General features: G+C 37.7%; 6 protein-coding genes across 15 annotated transcripts in view; 3 read left to right on the forward strand and 3 right to left on the reverse strand.

The window, feature by feature from the left end:
• The window catches only part of LOC117567093 (formin-J), a 45,703-nt gene extending 44,250 nt beyond the window's left edge, over positions 1 to 1,453 (reverse strand). The window contains exon 1 of the mRNA XM_034246873.2: positions 663 to 1,453. The gene's annotated coding sequence lies outside the window, so the exon portion shown is untranslated. The remainder of the gene's footprint in view (positions 1 to 662) is intronic.
• A 682-nt stretch (positions 1,454 to 2,135) lies between these two features.
• LOC117569870 (mitochondrial inner membrane protein OXA1L) lies at positions 2,136 to 4,229 on the forward strand. The gene is made up of 3 exons (XM_034251210.2): positions 2,136 to 2,467; positions 2,581 to 3,637; positions 3,959 to 4,229. Exons 1-3 carry the CDS (start codon positions 2,384 to 2,386, stop codon positions 4,132 to 4,134), a joined length of 1,317 nt encoding a protein of 438 aa, XP_034107101.1. The 5' UTR covers positions 2,136 to 2,383; the 3' UTR covers positions 4,135 to 4,229.
• On the reverse strand, positions 4,204 to 4,885 carry LOC117569871 (MIP18 family protein galla-2). Its single transcript, XM_034251211.2, has 2 exons — positions 4,665 to 4,885; positions 4,204 to 4,608 (listed from the first exon to the last, which is right to left on the reverse strand). Exons 1-2 carry the CDS (start codon positions 4,783 to 4,785, stop codon positions 4,259 to 4,261), a joined length of 471 nt encoding a protein of 156 aa, XP_034107102.1. The 5' UTR covers positions 4,786 to 4,885; the 3' UTR covers positions 4,204 to 4,258.
• Positions 4,886 to 5,631: 746 nt separating this feature from the next.
• On the forward strand, positions 5,632 to 12,453 carry LOC117567054 (uncharacterized). 10 transcript variants are annotated; one of them, XM_052006171.1, is made up of 5 exons: positions 5,632 to 5,747; positions 5,816 to 6,939; positions 6,999 to 7,765; positions 9,036 to 10,097; positions 11,375 to 11,625. In XM_052006171.1, exons 1-2 carry the CDS (start codon positions 5,736 to 5,738, stop codon positions 6,416 to 6,418), a joined length of 615 nt encoding a protein of 204 aa, XP_051862131.1. In that variant the 5' UTR covers positions 5,632 to 5,735; the 3' UTR covers positions 6,419 to 6,939; positions 6,999 to 7,765; positions 9,036 to 10,097; positions 11,375 to 11,625. The 10 variants fall into 10 exon arrangements, 9 of the variants coding, with proteins under 9 accessions (XP_051862131.1, XP_051862134.1, XP_051862132.1 ...); XM_052006174.1 differs by lacking the exons at positions 9,036 to 10,097; positions 11,375 to 11,625 and adding an exon at positions 12,214 to 12,453; XM_052006172.1 differs by lacking the exons at positions 6,999 to 7,765; positions 11,375 to 11,625 and adding an exon at positions 12,214 to 12,453.
• A 418-nt stretch (positions 12,454 to 12,871) lies between these two features.
• Positions 12,872 to 13,669, reverse strand: LOC117567055 (biogenesis of lysosome-related organelles complex 1 subunit 4). The gene is made up of 3 exons (XM_034246783.2): positions 13,520 to 13,669; positions 13,376 to 13,447; positions 12,872 to 13,321 (listed from the first exon to the last, which is right to left on the reverse strand). Exons 1-3 carry the CDS (start codon positions 13,580 to 13,582, stop codon positions 12,959 to 12,961), a joined length of 498 nt encoding a protein of 165 aa, XP_034102674.1. The 5' UTR covers positions 13,583 to 13,669; the 3' UTR covers positions 12,872 to 12,958.
• Positions 13,670 to 13,739: 70 nt separating this feature from the next.
• LOC117567053 (ATP-dependent RNA helicase DDX42) lies at positions 13,740 to 16,765 on the forward strand. The gene has a single exon (XM_034246781.2). It carries the CDS (start codon positions 13,921 to 13,923, stop codon positions 16,360 to 16,362), a length of 2,442 nt encoding a protein of 813 aa, XP_034102672.1. The 5' UTR covers positions 13,740 to 13,920; the 3' UTR covers positions 16,363 to 16,765.
• Positions 16,766 to 18,933: the final 2,168 nt, after the last annotated feature.

Here is an 18,933-nt window from a genome sequence, read left to right on the forward strand (position 1 = left end):
ATTTTGTTTTTTTTTTTTTTTTTTTTTAATTTTCTTTCATATTTCATAAAATATATAAATGTAAAAGCAAAATATAGAAAATATTCTATTTTTTTTTTATTTTCAAGCCATATTTAAACAAAATCAGAAACACAAAAAATATAATATTATATTTAAATATGTATTTGATATATAATCTCTAACTTGTTCTTAAAGAATCGCTTAAAGTTTGAAGAATTGATTTTCCTTCTCCAAAAATATTTCAAATCATATATTCATATCACAATTTCATAAACCTCAGAAACATTTCTAGAATATTTTAATCTTTTGTGTAGTTTTTAAGTTTTTAAGTTTAAGCATTAATGAGCTGCACTTGCAACGCGACTGCGGCAGCGGCATCGAAAGGGTGACAAAGGGAGGGGAGGGGGCAAGGCAGTTTATTTTCTTATCGTAATATTACTGTTCCGCGTAATTGATCTACTTATTATTGTTGTTGTTGTTGTTGTCAATGAACTAATAAATATTATTTCAACTGCGGTTGATGCTGACCGCTAATAAGAAGGCAAACAATTATATATTTATTACTTCCATTTTCCACATTGCTGATAAAAAATAATAATAACAATAACAATAACGAATAACAAATGAACAAAGTAGCGCAAAGTTTTGAAATTGAAACTTACCACCGAAAAAAAAACTAAATTGTTATTAAACTGGCAGCCCAACACCTGTTGCTCTTGTCGTTGTTGTTGTTGTTGTTGCTTTGGCTGCTCCAATTTGTGAATGAGCTTAATTGCATTTATCGATAGCACTTTGTTTGGCTTGCGTCAAAGTTATCGTTTCTCGTTTCTAGCTGCTGCGACTGCAGTCGTTGTTGTTGTTGTTATTGATGTGGTTGTTGTTGTTGTTTTAATTAGCAACACATACACATTAACTAATGCACACTAACACACAAATACGCGCACACACACAGAGACACAGTCTGAGAGGCAGCCAGACGCATGGTAGGGCGCCCACGCAGCGTGCCAAAAGAAAACGCGTTTATTGAAAATTCAACTGCGACTGCGACGCAGGCGACAAGCGACGACGGCTGCCGCGCAAAAAGAACTTTGCTAGCTGCGCTGCGCCAGCGACTCAAGAAAAAACAAACGCGACAATGCGCGGCGACGGCAGCCAGCTCGTGAAAAAAACCGAAATTGCAATAAGAAATTGCACGCAAATAATTTATTGCGATTGTGACTTCGCTGCAGCTCTATAACCGATTCGCTGGAGCGCTCGCGTGTAACTGAAAAATCGTTTCAAACTTTAATTCGCCCGTCAACCGATCAGCAGCTCTTCCTCTTCCTTTTCGTTTTCGAATTTACTTTGTGTGTGCCAGTTGCTACGCGTGCGCGCCACGACTGCTCGCCTCGAACACCAAAAAGCGACTGAAGTTAAGAGAGCAACATGCTCGCTCCTTTACCGCTGACGATCGTGAAGAGCACAAAAGTGGCGCTGCTTGTGCTCCACCAGCTAATATTCTCTTAAACGTGCGTATTTACGTTTGAGGTTAAATTTCACTTATTTTTAAAGGACCAAGTTAACATTAATTATATTACACATAATTTCATTTAATGACAAATATACCAAAACAATTAAAATTTCTTTTTAATTTCTCCCTAACCGTTAAAATTAGGACTTGAAGCTAGTCAATCGACTTACATTTTGTCGAAAAAAATATATATATTTATGGAACTTTTTCAATTGTCTATAATAATACACACTTTTATTTCAAAGATATTTGTAGTTACATTAATTTTTCTAATCTGAAATTCCATAAAAATTCAATTTTAAATTGAAATTTATTTCCATGTAGCTGTAAGCCGGTATTAAGTGTGACCGCAATTTATTAACGTTGAGCAATAATCAGAAATGCCAACTGACTTTATTGAACATTTTGATATTTTTTCAAAGTGCGGATTAAAAGACATGTAATTTTAAACAGCTGGTTAATTAACAAGTTTATTAAATATGTAAGTTCATGTGCCGTTGAATGTTTTGCAAAACACTTGCAGTTTTGACTCAAATTGGTCATCGGGTAACGATTTGGGAATGGGATGGGAATGTAGATACTTGTGGAAAGTCTGCCATTATTAAAATTATTTTTTGGTATTGATATTCTTATAAATTTATATATTTCTTATGTGAAATTCTCACAAAATCGTGCGCTTCTAAATTTAAGTTGTACACCTAACGTTGCAGCTAAAACTAACCGAAAAATATACTGTGGAGTGCACGGCCCTGGTAGCAATCATATGTTTTTGCCCAACCAGCTGTGTGGGGAGCACGACGACTGCCATCTCTTTCTACGAATCGCGAATGCGTCAAATTTTATACATTTTTATAAATTAAAACAAATTGCAAAATGCTGGCGAAACGAATGCAGCTGTGGCGCGCCTCCCAAGCGATGCTGGCGATTAATGGCACGGCCAACAGGACAAGCACACAGGTAAGCAGCCGGCAGTTAAAGCCAAGCGAAGTTCATTCATTGTTGATGACATAACCTGCAAAGTGCGGTTTGTTATGAATGCGTTTTACTAACTAAAAACATATACTCTTCAGATGTTTCCCACTGCCAGCAGTCGGGATATGCATATGGCAAGTAGCTGGAGTCGCTTAGCAGCGCCACCTGCGTCTACATTGCTGCCGCTTTATGGATCCATGGCGGCATCTCCAGTTACAATGCGCTTCGCCAGCTCCAGTTCCAGCCCAGATGCCATGTCTGTGGTCTCAACCAAGGAGCTTGTTGATCTGCCCGCCATTCCTGAAGCCCCAGTGGCACCAGTCGTCGAGCCACAAACGCTGATGGAGACAATAACGGTGGCTGGTGAGCCACCATTCGCTTCGATCGGCTTGGGCGGCTATTCGCCGGTGGGTATTGTGCAGAACTGCATGGAGTTTCTGCACTGCACATGGGATATACCCTGGTGGGGCACCATTGCCATTGGTACACTTGTGGTGCGCACCATCATCTTCCCTCTGGTGATTCTCGCGCAACGCAACTCGGCGAAGATGAGCAACAACATGCCACAGATGCAGGTGCTGCAGCTGAAGATGACAGAGGCACGTCAGTCGGGAAATGCCATCGAATCCGCACGCTACGCACAGGAAATGATGCTGTTTATGCGCGAGAAAGGCGTTAATCCTCTCAAGAATATGATTGTACCATTGGCGCAAGCGCCGCTCTTCATCTCCTTCTTCATGGGACTGCGTCAGATGGCCAACGCCCCAGTGGAGTCGATGCGTGATGGCGGATTATTCTGGTTCACGGATCTAACGCTGGCGGATCCCTTGTATCTGCTTCCCGTCATCACCAGCGCCACGTTGTATCTGACCATTGAACTGGGCACGGATAGTGCGCGTCTGTCGGCTGCCAATATGAACACCATGAAGTATGTGCTGCGTGCTCTGCCCTTGGTCATCTTTCCCTTCACCATGAATTTCCCCGCCGCCATTCTCACGTATTGGGCCTGCAGTAATTTCATTTCACTGGGTCAGGTGGCTTTGCTGCGTATCCCCTCTGTGCGGGATTACTTCAAGATCGACAAGATGATCACGCATGCCCCTGGCTCCTTGCCCGCCAAGAAGAAGAAGGGTTTCGTCGGCGGCATGAAGGAATGTAAGTAACCTTCATTGTTTTATATCGTGGGGTAGTCTTAATTGCAACCCAGAAGAGCCAAAAACATCATCTCGTATGAGTTGAAGAATCCATTGCCTGAACTGCTTCTCATGCTAAACAAGGCGATGCATTAAGCAAGGATGTGTGCTGAGAATTTGTGCTTCTGAAATTCCTCTATTTTCTATAGCTAATTGTGTCTCTAATCTTTGGGTCCTTCTCAAGAGTTCGCTTAGTATTCCGACACTCTTATGCCGTATCAGGATGCCTTCTTGCTGCTAATTTTATTTGTTAACTAACTGTTTCCTTTCTATCGCTTTGCAGCCTGGGACAACATGAAGATCACCAAGGAGATCGAGGAGCGACAGCGCCTGGATGAGATACGCTTCGCCAAGGCGGGCAAGGGACCGCTAGTCAAGACGTACAAATACGATCCTACCCAACAGCAGCGGATAACCAACAGCAGTGTAAAGCAACCATCCTCCAAGCAGCAGCAATAGCTTCACTTGTTAAACTTCAAAACCGTGTTACCATAGTCTTTAGTTCCACCCAAGATTGCAGACGTATGCTAAAATAAACTATACATATTTACTATTAACAAACAGAGATAGAAAGTACATGAGTTCAACTTCTCGCCGAGATGCATTGATTGATGACTTCGGCCAGATGTTTGTTTTCCAAAGCGGCAGCAACGCGTTCCTTGTCTGCTAGCTGCTTATTCACGGCAAACTCGGAGGCATGTGTGCCCGGTGTTATCTCCACGGTGACCTTGAAGCGTGGTGGCAGCGAACGCAATAGTTTTACGCGTATCGAGAGTCCAATCAAGGTGGCCATGGAACAATGCGGAATTGTGGGTGTAAAATTCACGTGGACATTGTTCTTTTTGTCACTGATCGTTATGAGCTGCTCCTGCACCACGTGCAGCTCCTCGAGTGTTAATGGATGCTCCGGGTCATTGATGTTGCGTATCAGATCTGCAATTAATATTGATTAGATGAAATTTTGCTTTATTGCTGCATTAACGACGCACCAAAAATTTCACGTGTATCAAATGGATCCACAACAGCTTCGTCCTCCTCGTTGGCTGTTGTTTCACGTTCCTTAATTTTGCCATAGACACTCGGATTGATATTTTCAATTTCTGCAGGCATTTTGTTCGTTTTTACACTGCTATATTTAACTAGAAATTTATTATTTACAAAATTTATATGCGAGAACTTAGCGAACAGTGTGTACACACTGATTAGCACAACATTAACACATTTTTACCACACAACGCATTTTCTTTCTACATTTATTATGCACACACTGATTGCTCATCGCGCGTTCTACAAAATTTGAATTGATAATTTTGTGGTTGCTATTGTTGTTATGAGACGCAAACGCTATTAAAATAGAGTTTCGCATTTAATTAATTATACTACATTAAAAATGCAAACTAGTACAATTCCCAGAAAAGTTAAGCTGTAAACCAGAGTGCCGCATTACGTAAAGCCTGCAATTAGTGGCGTACAGTGATTAAGATTTATGTGCATTTCAATTAGCTTTCCTATAACTTTTCATATTTGCACTGATTTTTCTAAACGTGCGCAGATAGTTTTTGTGTGTTGTTCGCATCAATATGCTAAGTAAAGATGACTAACGTTGCCGGCTTCCCAAGACCTAGAGATCAAGTAATATATAGCACAAAGTCAATCTGGCTAGTTGGCCGCCTTGAGCCACATTTGATTCGCACATATCAATAAAAAATTATGCATACTATATATAAACGGGTATAAGTTGGAAAGATGCTGCTGCTGTCTGTCACTGCTTTTGACTTACGGTGATTTTTATTACAGCTTATAATTAGCTCTATCAATGGGAAAAATAAATACTGTGCGAGTCGAGTCAAGTCGAGAAACTCGTCTCTCCGCCATATGTACAATGTAAGGTACGGCAATTATCACCAATTTACGAACTGGTTAACAGCAATCTCAAACATGACAATATAGCGCCCAGCGAGAGATTCGCTATCCCATAAAATGCGCCGAATGCGCGACGATTCCAGCAGTTCATCATCAATATCTAGACCGTTCAGTTCGAGATACTTTTTGCCAGCGAAATGAGAAAATTCGTAAGAGCGCTTGATCCATTCAAATATCGGATATATGTATATTTAGAATACAATTCATTTACTTTTAGCTGATCTTTGTGGCCTTGTGCGTCATTTGCCAAGCCGCTCCCTCAAACATCAAAGGAGAAACTTTGAAATTGCACTTGTCTCGCGAGAAACGCAATGAGGAGCATGGTCATGGTGGTCCCCCTGCCATTAAACCCGATTCAGTGAAGGCTCGCGAGTCACTCCAACATCATGCTGGCCTACCCATTGCAGAGGAACATGGTCACGGTGGTCCGGCTCCAATTAAACCCCATTCAGTGCTGGCTCGCGAGGGATTGCAGCACAATTCGGAGCATGGCAAGCAAATTGCCGGTGCTCTGATCGCCCACGAAGCTTTATCTAACCACAAGAAATCCAAACGTGACATTCCCGTGCCGACTGAAATCAAGACCACTGCTGCTCCCAAGGAGGATGCGCCCAAAGAGCCCGTGGCACCCATCGAGGCTGTGGCACTTCCCGAGAAGGTTCCCTCAGCCAGTCCGGCTTCAGATGTGGGCAGCACAACCCCTCACGGTCCATTGCGTCATCGTCCAGTGCCAGTTGCTGAGCTGTTCAACAAGGCCAAGCCTGGCAGCTCCGAGGAGGAGAGCAAGGAGAGCAAAGAGAGCAAGGAGACCAAGGCATAAATTGAATCTTGTATTATGTAATCTACGCTTTTTCCCTTCATAAATTTTGAAGTCACGTGATGCGAACGCGAACAAATGGCAAATAAATAACAACAAAATATTCACAAATCACGAAAGCTTGCTTCTTACAAAATAGTATCGCAACCAGATGAAACTGGATGATTGATTATATTTCTGATATCAACTCATTAATACCTCATAAATAATTGCGGTCTCTGACAATTCAATTTGATTTGCGGATACAAAAAACCATCAATTTTTATGAAATAGTTTCTTAAATAATAAGAGAGTTCTTTCAGACTCAATTTGTAGAATATATATTTATAATAATGTTAGTTTATTGCCTTATTAAACTAATGAATTTTATAATTCATATAATTCGATTAACTACAGAAAATACGGAATGTGTTAAATTTAAATTAAATGCTAATTTTCCGCATTTCTACAAAAGTCCTATAAAAGGCGACACACCAAAAGCTTCTCAATCAATTCTAAAATAATCTGCAAAAATGAAACTTTTGGTAAGTTCTAAAATTTGATTATTTTTATAGTCAATGACAAAAACTTTATTTCGTTACAGGCGTTAGTATTGGGTCTGTGCCTCATTTGTAGAGTTTATTCCGCACCGACGTTCTTTCCCACTACACCCAGATGGTTTGACCTTCCATATATATAAATATATATATATACATAAATGATCGGTTGCAATCAAATATAATATATTTGAACATGAATGAGCCCAACCGTGGAAAAGTGGATATTTGGCCTTCTTCTAAATTAAATATTATTTAAAATATAAACAACTTGTTTTTTGAATATTTTTTCCTTTTATATATAGTAGAAATAATTGATTATCATATTTTTACGAATTTTACAATACCTTACAGTCAGAAGTGTCATGTATCCACTTTTGCTCGACAATATATATTATAATAATGTTTAAATTTGGTATATTCTGCTTTTATTAAGAATGGATAGCGAGTATCGTAAAGTCGAGCACACGCGAATGGAGCTTTCTTACTTGTTTTTATTATATTAATAAAACCCGTTGGAATAATAAAAGCTTAAAATTCAAAATTCCAAATTGAATAGTGTGATTAATAAATTTATTTAAGAAAATCTTCTTAAATAAAGACTACAAATTCGAAATGTAATAGGGCAATCTTGTTATTCAATATATGTGACGAAGTAAATGTTAACCAATTATATAAAAATATATATTCGTTAATGATGTGGTAAATTTAAATTTAATGCTAATTACTAAATTATTGCACAAGTCCTATAAAAGGCAACACACCAAAAGCTTCTCAGTCAATTCTAAAATAATCAGCAGAAATGAAACTCTTGGTAAGTTCTAAAATTTGATTATTTTTACAGTTAATAATAAAGACTTTATTTCGTTACAGGCGTTAGTATTGGGTCTGATTCTCATTTGCGTGCCACGCGATCCGTATAATTCAATAGACTTTAAATAATTTAACGTACAAAATGAATTTGTAAGAAAAGCATTTTTTTCTAATTGCACACTTACACTAAAAGTACGTAATAAACATATATTGGTTTTTAAATCACTTATGAAAATGATGCGATTGACAGTGCCTAGTAGGCACTGCCTACACAATTTGTCAGACTCATAGATGGAATTGTAACATTGTAATGTTCGTTTATTTGGTAATTCGACTAACTAGTTTAATATTCACTACAATTAATTGTTATAGAATTTTTCTAGTAACTTAAAAGGCTCGTTAAATTTATTGATAATCATGAATGTTAGATTTAAACAATTATAAAGTATAACTGTCTACAAAATGTAGAAATTTTTTTTGCATCTTGAAAGATTATTTAACTAGAATACACCAAGATGAAGGTCTTTACAGCCATTGCTTTACCAACAGTGTTAGTATTAATTTTAAATATAGCTAAACTTTTAAAATAATAAATAAAAATAAAGAAATAAGCTATAATAAACAATAAAAACTTATTTTCGATCCTCAACTCGAGTTTTTCAACCATATCTTTAAGCCGCGAATACGAAGAGAATTTCGTACGGATTCTTTTAAAATTGATTGGGCGATTTTTAATTGACGAAAAACTGCCGAAATGTTTAGTGAAATTTTTATTTCAATTGTATTTGTATTTTTAATTATATGTTTCACAACATACCCAAATTTCATTAATTTACCCCAATTCCTTCTGGTCTAAAAAATATCGCCAACAAGCTCTTCAAAAACAAGATTTACAGTGGTTGTTACTCTTATTACTTAACTCATACGATCGGATAGTAAAGTTTGAAATTATTCAAGCAACTAATATTATGAGGTGATCAACAGTTGGAACTGAATCCTTTTCGTTTCTGTATTTAGCCATTCCAGTGCGTTTACAATCGATTTATATTTATTTGAAGTGGTAAATCGATTAGATCAATATACAGGAAATACGGAATGTGTTAAATTTAAATTAAATGCTAATTTTCCGCATTTCTACAAAAGTCCTATAAAAGGCGACACACAATAAGGGTTCCAATCAATTCTAAAATAATTTGCAGAAATGAAACTCTTGGTAAGTTCCAAAATTAGATTATTTTTTAGTTAATAACGAAGACTTTATTTCGTTACAGGCGTTAGTATTGGGTCTGTGCCTCATTTGCAGCGTTTATTCCGCACCGCAGTTTTGGGAGGTGTTTCCCAATACACTCGGACGCTAAGTTTTTTCCGACTCCATATAGTATACATGTTACTATGCATAAATGATCGGTTGCAATCAAATATAATATATTTGAACATGAATGAGCCCAACCGTGGAAAAGTGGATATTTGGCCTTCTTCTAAATTAAATATTATTTAAAATATAAACAACTTGTTTTTTGAATATTTTTTCCTTTTATATATAGTAGAAATAATTGATTATCATATTTTTACGAATTTTACAATACCTTAGATTCAGAAGTGTCAAACATGTATCCACTTTTGCTCGCCAATATATGTGTATTATTATAATGTTAGTTTATTTCCTTATTTGCCTAACGAACATTATAATTCCTATAATTTGATTGGTTACAGGAAATTAGTAATGTGTTAAATTTAAATTAAATGCTAATTTCCAGCACTAATACACAAGTTTTATAAAAGGCAACACACTAAAAGTTTCCATCAATTCTAAAATAATTTGCATAAATGAATATAGTTAATAATGAAGACTTTATTTCGTTACTAGCGATATTTATGGGACTGTGCCTCATTTGTAGCGTTTATTCCATAAGGACACGCAGTAAATTTAAATTTGGTATATTCTGCTTTTATTAAGAATGGGTAGCGAGTATCGTAAAGTCGAGCACACTCGAATGGAGCTTTCTTACTTGTTTTTATTATGTTATATTAACAAAACCCGTTGGAATAATAAAAGTTTCAAATTCCAAATGTAATAGTGTGATTAATAAATTTATTTAAGAAAAACTTCATAAATAAAGTCTACAAATTAGAAATGTAATAGGGCTATCTTGTTATGCAATATATGTGACGAAGTAAATGTTAACCAATTATATAAAAATATATATTCGTTAATGATGTGGTAAATTTAAATTTAATGCTAATTACTACATTATTACACAAGTCCTATAAAAGGCGACACACCAAAAGCTTCTCAGTCAATTCTAAAATAATCTGCAGAAATGAAACTCTTGGTAAGTTCTAAAATTTGATTATTTTTACAGTTAATAATAAAGACTTTATTTCGTTACAGGCGTTAGTATTGGGTCTGATTCTCATTTGCGAGCCACGCGATCCGTATAATTCAATAGGCTTTAAATAATTTAACGTACAAAATGAATTTGTAAGAAAAGCTTTTTTTTCTAATTGCACACTTACACTAAAAGTACGTAATAAACATACTATATATTGGTTATTAAATCACTTATGAAAATGATGCGATTGGCAGTACCTAGTAGGCACTGCCTACACAATTTGTCAGACTCATAGATGGAATTGTAACATTGTAATGTTCGTTTATTTGGTAATTCGACTAACTAGTTTAATATTCACTACAATTAATTGTTATAGAATTTTTCTAGTAACTTAAAAGGCTCGTTAAATTTATTGATAATCATGAATGTTAGATTTAAACAATTATAAAGTATAACTGTCTACAAAATGTAGAAATTTTTTTTGCATCTTGAAAGATTATTTAACTAGAATACACCAAGATGAAGGTCTTTACAGCCATTGCTTTACCAACAGTGTTAGTATTAATTTTAAATATAGCTAAACTTTTAAAATAATAAATAAAAATAAAGAAATAAGCTATAATAAACAATAAAAACTTATTTTCGATCCTCAACTCGAGTTTTTCAACCATATCTTTAAGCCGCGAATACGAAGAGAATTTCGTACGGATTCTTTTAAAATTGATTGGGCGATTTTTAATTGACGAAAAACTGCCGAAATGTTTAGTGAAATTTTTATTTCAATTGTATTTGTATTTTTAATTATATGTTTCACAACATACCCAAATTTCATTAATTTACCCCAATTCCTTCTGGTCTAAAAAATATCGCCAACAAGCTCTTCAAAAACAAGATTTACAGTGGTTGTTACTCCTATTACTTAACTCATACGATCGGATAGTAAAGTTTGAAATTATTCAAGCAACTAATATTATGAGGTGATCAACAGTTGGAACTGAATCCTTTTCGTTTCTGTATTTAGCCATTCCAGTGCGTTTACAATCGATTTATATTTATTTGAAGTGGTAAATCGATTAGATCAATATACAGGAAATACGGAATGTGTTAAATTTAAATTAAATGCTAATTTTCCGCATTTCTACAAAAGTCCTATAAAAGGCGACACACACAATAAGGGTTCCAATCAATTCTAAAATAATTTGCAGAAATGAAACTCTTGGTAAGTTCCAAAATTAGATTATTTTTTAGTTAATAACGAAGACTTTATTTCGTTACAGGCGTTAGTATTGGGTCTGTGCCTCATTTGCAGCGTTTATTCCGCACCGCAGTTTTGGGAGGTGTTTCCCAATACACTCGGACGCTAAGTTTTTTCCGACTCCATATAGTATACATGTTACTATGCATAAATGATCGGTTGCAATCAAATATAATATATTTGAACATGAATGAGCCCAACCGTGGAAAAGTGGATATTTGGCCTTCTTCTAAATTAAATATTATTTAAAATATAAACAACTTGTTTTTTGAATATTTTTTCCTTTTATATATAGTAGAAATAATTGATTATCATATTTTTACGAATTTTACAATACCTTACAGTCAGAAGTGTCATGTATCCACTTTTGCTCGACAATATATATTATTATAATGTTTAAATTTGGTATATTCTGCTTTTATTAAGAATGGGTAGCGGGTATCGTAAAGTCGAGCACACTCGAATGGAGCTTTCTTACTTGTTTTTATTATATTAACATCCCGATGGAATAATAAAAGCCTCAAATTCAAAATTCCAAATTGAATAGGGTGCTTAATAAATGTATTTAAGAAAATCTTCTTAAATAAAGTCTACAAATTCGATATGTAATAAGGCAATCTTGTTATGCAATATATGTGACGAAGTAAATGTTAACCAATTATATAAAAATATATATTCATTAATGATGTGGTAAATTTAAATTTAATGCTAATTACTACATTATTACACAAGTCCTATAAAAGGTAACACACCAAAAGCTTCTCAGTCAACTCTAAAATAATCTGCAAAAATGAAACTCTTCGTAAGTTCTAAAATTTGATTATTTTTATAGTTAATAACAAAGACTTTATTTCGTTACAGGCGTTAGTATTGGGTCTGATCCTCATTTGCAGCGTTTATTCCGCACCGCAAGGCAGATATGATCCACCGCCGATCAACCCCGATGATAGAATCTGGCCTCCACCTGACCTGATCGATCCCGAATTTGGACGCGGGAGGTGAAGTGAAGTTGCTTCATAACTTAAAGTACGAAACTAATTTGATAAAAGAGCTGTTATTTTGTATACTTAAAGTGCGTAATAAACATACATACAAATGTTAGTTTTGTAATCACTTATGGATATAATGTGCTGACTTTGGCATCAGCCGTGCAAAAAAAAGAATGGTCAGACTTATAGAAAAAATGAAATGATGAATTTTATAATTCATATAATTCGATTAACTACAGGAAATACGTAATGTGTTAAATTTAAATTAAATGCTAATTTTCCGCATTTCTACAAAATTCCTATAAAAGGCGACACACAATAAGGGTTCCAATCAATTCTAAAATCATTTGCAGAAATGAAACTCTTGGTAAGTTCCAAAATTAGATTATTTTTATAATTAATAACGAAGACTTTATTTCGACACAGGCGTTAGTAATGGGTTTGTGCCTCATTTGCAGTGTTTATTCTAAAGCGTCACGCAAGCCGTGGGATCCACCATATCCTTCGGGTAAATAATTTAACGTACGAAATGAATTTGATAGAAGAGCATTTTTTTCTAATTGCACACTTACACTAAAAGTACGTAATAAACATACATATATTGGCTTTGAAATCACTTATGAAGATGATGTGCTGACGCTGGCATCGGCTGTGCCAAAGTATTCGTCAGACTTATAGATGGGAACCGCTTGAAATTCGCCATCAATCAGATTACTGGATGGCTGTGCTCCCAGCGTATCTGCAGCGGATAATTTGGCTTTCAGTGGCTTGAGCAGCAGACCCTTTAGACTGTATTCGGTGACATTGAGCTCCCGCTCAGCAACATCAACTGAGCTCTCGACTTCGTTGAGATTCTCGTTAACTTTGGCCACAAATCGTTCCAATTTGTCGATGCGATTGCGCAGCTCGCCAAAGTTATCGCTGAAGTTAAGAATGCTACTCACATGATTGGCCATAATGCTGTTGGATTCCGCTCGCACCTAGAAAATGCCACATATCAAACTGATTCTTAGCATCGATTACCAATCACTTACCGAAGCCAAAACAGTTTCGAACTCGTCTAGTCGGGCGAGCATGTCTTCGATGTTGTTGCACAGTGGGTTAACCTGAAGAGGGGTGAGTGCGGAAGAGGGATAATTATAAGGTGAAAGCATAGATGTCTCAAGTTATATACTCACTTCTCTATCCAAATCGGCAGTTTGTATGATTCTCGCATAATCTTTGGCACTCTGCTCAACCATTTTCACACATCAGCTGACGACACAGAGCAAACGAAAACAACAAAACAGTAAAATCAACAAGCTGCAGACGCTGAAATCGATAAGCGCTTATCGATAACGCGGCCAGTGTTGCTCATTGGGATAGTTTTTCTTAGCCAGGGCTGCTATGCACTGAGATGTTAATCAGTTTTACAGCTACAGGGCTGCACAACTCTAATAAGGTTGGCAACAATGCTCAAGATTGGCAAATTCTAAACTCGCGTATGTTGTATTGATTTGTGTGTTCGTGTGTTCTTGGGCCTCAGAGATTACAACTTGTACCTATTGTCTAGTGCCACTGCCAGACAGCAGCGAGCGTAATGAGCAATTACCGAGGTATCGGGGGCGGCGGCTTCCCATACAAAAAGCAACCGAGCGGTGGCAACAACATGAGCGCTGTGCCGCCGCCGCCGGCTTTAAGCAGCAATCGAGGCGGAGGATTTGGCTTCAGCATCGGCCGTGGACGAGGCCGGGGCTTTCAGGCTGCAACAACAGCAACTGGCCCAACAGCAGCCAGCAGCGGCAACACCTCAAAGCATGGCTATTCTACGCTGGAGTCCATCAGTCAGTACACAAATTCTACGAATTTTGTGGGCAAACGCAAGCAACACATGGACGACGATTACTTTGACGACGACGATGAGCCAGCCACGCAGCAACAGCAGCCGGAGCAGGCTTATATACCAGCACCCGGCTCACCAGGTGCCTCGCCAGGTGGCAACAATAACAAAGCGGACTCCGATTCAGATGAGGATCCGCTGGAACAGTTTATGGCCGGCATCAATAAGCAAGTGGAAAAAGAGAAGGTGCGGGCGGCCGCCAGTGCGTCAGACACACAGCTGAAGGCGTCGTCGGCAGCGGTGCTGGAGAAGAAGGGCGTGCGTGGCGACATCGATGACGAGGACGATGAGGAGAGCTACTATCGCTACATGGAGGAGAACCCAAATGCGGGACTGCGCGACGAGGGATCCGATCAGGAGATCGACTACGATGAGGATGGCAATCCGATAGCGCCGCCCAAGAAAAAGGATATCGATCCCTTGCCTCCCATCTATCACTCCGAGATCGAGTACGAACCCTTCGAGCGCAACTTCTATACGCCGCACGAGGACATTGCCCAGCTGGATGAGGAGCAGGTGCGCGAACTCCGTCGCACGCTGGGCGTCAAGGTGAGCGGCGCTGCGCCTCCGCATCCAGTGAGCTCCTTTGGCCACTTTGGTTTCGATGAACCACTGCTGAAGTCGGTGCGCAAGGCGGAATACACGCAGCCCACGCCCATTCAGGCGCAAGCGGTGCCAGCGGCTCTGTCGGGACGTGACATCATTGGCATTGCCAAGACAGGATCGGGCAAGACGGCTGCATTCATTTGGCCACTGCTGACGCATCTGATGGATCAGCGGGAACTGCGTACGGGTGATGGACCCATTGGTTTGATCCTAGCGCCAACGCGCGAACTCTCGCTGCAGATCTACAACGAGGCTAAGAAGTTCGGCAAGGTGTACAACATCAATGTGGTATGCTGCTATGGCGGTGGATCCAAATGGGAGCAGAGCAAGGCACTGGAGCAGGGCTGTGAGATTGTCGTTGCGACGCCGGGACGCATGATCGATATGGTCAAGATGAAGGCCACCAATTTGCGGCGAGTCACATTTCTGGTGCTCGACGAAGCCGATCGCATGTTTCACATGGGCTTCGAACCTCAAGTGCGCTCCATTTGCAATCATGTGCGTCCCGATCGCCAGACGCTGCTCTTCTCCGCCACGTTTAAGAAACGCATCGAACGTCTCGCCAGGGATATATTGACCGATCCGGTGCGCATCGTGCAGGGCGATTTGAATGAGGCGAATCAGGATATTACACAGCATGTGTATGTTTTTCCCAATCCGCTGCAGAAATGGAACTGGCTGCTCTGCCATCTCGTCAAGTTCCTCTCCGAGGGTGCGGTTCTTGTGTTTGTCACGAAGAAAGCCGACGCCGAGACGGTGGCCAACAATCTGCTCGTTAAGGAGTACAATTGTCTGCTGTTGCATGGCGACATGGATCAAGCGGATCGTAACAAGGTCATTATGCAGTTCAAGCGCAAGGAATGCGACATCCTGGTGGCCACAGATGTGGCAGCTCGTGGTCTGGACATTCCGCACATCCGCAACGTGGTCAACTATGATATTGCACGGGACATTGATACGCACACGCATCGCATTGGACGCACGGGACGCGCTGGGGAAAAGGGCAATGCGTATACGCTGGTGACGGACAAGGATAAGGAATTTGCGGGACATTTGGTGCGCAATCTGGAGGGCGCCGATCAGGAGGTGCCCGACGATCTCATGGAGCTGGCCATGAAGAGCTCCTGGTTTCGCAGCTCACGCTTCAAGCAGAGCAAGGCACGCAAGCCGGCAAATAATTTCATGGGATTGGGTTACCGTGAGCGGCCTGGAAGCGGAGGAAGTGGCAGCGGCAGCGGTGGCTCTACCGGATCTATTGGCAAGAGCAAGGGACCAGCGCCGGAGCCAAGCAGCAAATCGCTGTCGGGCGCCGGACCCGCAACCGATCGCTATTCAGCGATGCGTCAAGCTTTCCGGTCGCAGTACAATTCACAGTTTCGTGCCTCCAGCGATCGCACCTGGGAGCAAACGGTGCCAGAGACGGGTGTCTTTGCAGCGCCACCTCCGCCACCACCACCAGCAGCAGCGCCCGCAGCAACAGGAGCGGGAGCGTCAAGTCTGGACTCGAAGCGTGCCAAGAAAAGTCGCTGGAACTGAGGGAGAGAAGAAGAGGAGAAGCATACAAACGAAAGGAATCAATCCCAATCCCACAACCAGTCCAAGCTCATCTTTCATTTCAATATTATTTAATGTGTATTGCTTTTCTTTCACCATTTAAAAGTACTACCTAACGACTAGCATTAATATATAAAATTATATATTTATCCATTGTATACTACTGTCAGCAAAAAGTCTCGATACTGTGGCTATAACTCAAAATCTTTATAGGTCTTCTGAATTAGTTTCATTGCCATTAAAGTAGTTCTCCACTCATTATTAATCACTTTTAATGATTATGCTAGAAAAACCTCCTGTTTCTTCACTTATTCAACATTTTCAAAACGGAGTTCGACACAAGGTTTTCAAGCTAGAAGTTCTAAATCTTGTTCCTAATGGATTTTCTTAATTTTATAAATACCGAAAGAAATCATCCATTTTGTTCACGATCGACATTTGGTGACTCTGAGACTCAGAGGTAATTCTTGCTGTGGAGGGATTTTTACGGATTTTAGAATTGCGATGAAAAATCAAATGATAAGATTTTCAAACATCTACTTCATCAATGGTCATCCGTCTGTTTCTCGAATTTAATCTTTTCTACTACTTCACTTTCCACTTTACAAAATTTTATTCGGCACACTAAAAGCTTGTTATGTTGATTATCTTAAAAATTAATGCATATTTTAAATAATAAAATAATTTTTTGAGTTCAGAATTCCGTCAAAATAAATATGTCAAAGATCTAAAACATTTTGCCCGCAATAGTTAATGCCTAATAAGCAATGCTTCGTGTGTCTTTTTGATGCATTTTTACGGGTGTCAAATAAAGCACAATACTTATTGTGCGAGTCTGTAAAGCATTGTCTATAGATATGTATGTATATAAATGTATACATATGTATGTGTGTTAAATACTCTTATATACACACTCTATTCTTTCATCCACGTGTAGCCAATGGCAACTCAATAAAAATGTATTTAATTGTAATTGTATCTTTGTGTTTTAAAGGAAAGGAATTTTAAAAATTTAAAAAGTAGTCTCAGCTCATTTGGTTAATCTAGCTTTTGAAGCCGCAGATATCTAGAAGCTTTTACAGATGATCCTCATATCATATAGATGATTTCCGAATTATGAATTAAAGTTCATGATTTAGGAAGAAAGAAAAAAAAATGGAAAGAAATATATCGAAATGAAAATTCAAACCCATCAAAATTAATCCCAAACCCAATTGAAGTTATTGCTTGATTTCAATATTATTTAATGTGTATTTGCTTTTCTTTCATCATTTTAAAATTACAACTTAACAACTAGCATTAATATAATCATATATAATATATATGTATATATATCCATTATATATTCATATATGTTATGTTAGGTAAATACTCGTATATACACACTCCGTTCTCTCATTCACGCTCAGCCAATGGCGATTCAATAAAAATGTCATTAATTATAATTGTATCTGTGTGCTTTATTTACTTCGTTTTACTTTCTCATTATTTTAATATTTCTGATTTTTTTTGTTTTTCGTTATATGTGTATTTTATTTTGAATAAAATCACATTTGCGCATATTCCATGGCCTCAACTTGCCCCCGAATCGATTCCAATTCGTTTTCTTGTTGATCACTTTCCAAACGACGCACGATCTGGCAACGCTTGCAGATCAAAGTGTGTTTTGCAACACTGGCGCCCAAGGAAGCGATCTCCAAATAATGTTTCGAGTATTTCTTGTTTTTCTTTTAGCAATTTTTTTTTGGTAGAAGCGAGAAAAATGTCGAAGCTATTCGTAAATTTTATGAAATATTGTTTTACAATGAAACCACTACGATTTTTTTTTGTTTTTTGTTTTTATACTTTCTTCTTTCGATTTTGTTTTGTTTTTTGCTTGTAATAAGAGTACGACGATAAGCGTTATATATAATAATTTAGCATATGGTGTTTTTGTTTTATTTTGATATAACATTGAGAAAAGTTGAGATTCATTTAACTACCACATTGACGAGATTTTGCAATAATTGTTTTAAGCTTTTTTCGTTTTCATTTTGTTATTTTTGTTTTTTTTTTGGACTTGGAATAGCTCGAAAAGCATTTAATTTCGCTTAAAAATTTTGCTATTTTGAAATTTCATATTTCATTATTTTTCTTAATTGTTTATGTGTTTAGTATGATCATATATCAATATCGTTTTTGGTTTCATTAAATCGTTCGGCTTGTGGGTATTATATAAAAATTGGTCCATGTTAACCACATCGTACGAAATAAAAGTAAAAACGTAAAACTTTATCTGCAATCAACTGGAATAAAAAGAAAATGTAAATGTAAAAAATCAAAACGAAACCCAAAGTGTTTTTAAACAATACTTTTTCATATACGTATTTTTTTTTTTTATTTATATGTATTAATTAATTATTTTTCTTTTCATATTTTTGTTTTTTTTTTTCTTTTCCTTTTTTTTGTTTGTTGTAATTGTGTGTGTTTTGTTGTTGCCGCATATAACATACATATCGATATATACAATTTATATTATATTTTATTTAATTTTACTTTATATTATTTTACGTC

Source organism: Drosophila albomicans, chromosome 3, assembly GCF_009650485.2.
Source record: "Drosophila albomicans strain 15112-1751.03 chromosome 3, ASM965048v2, whole genome shotgun sequence".
NCBI lineage: Eukaryota > Metazoa > Arthropoda > Insecta > Diptera > Drosophilidae > Drosophila > Drosophila albomicans.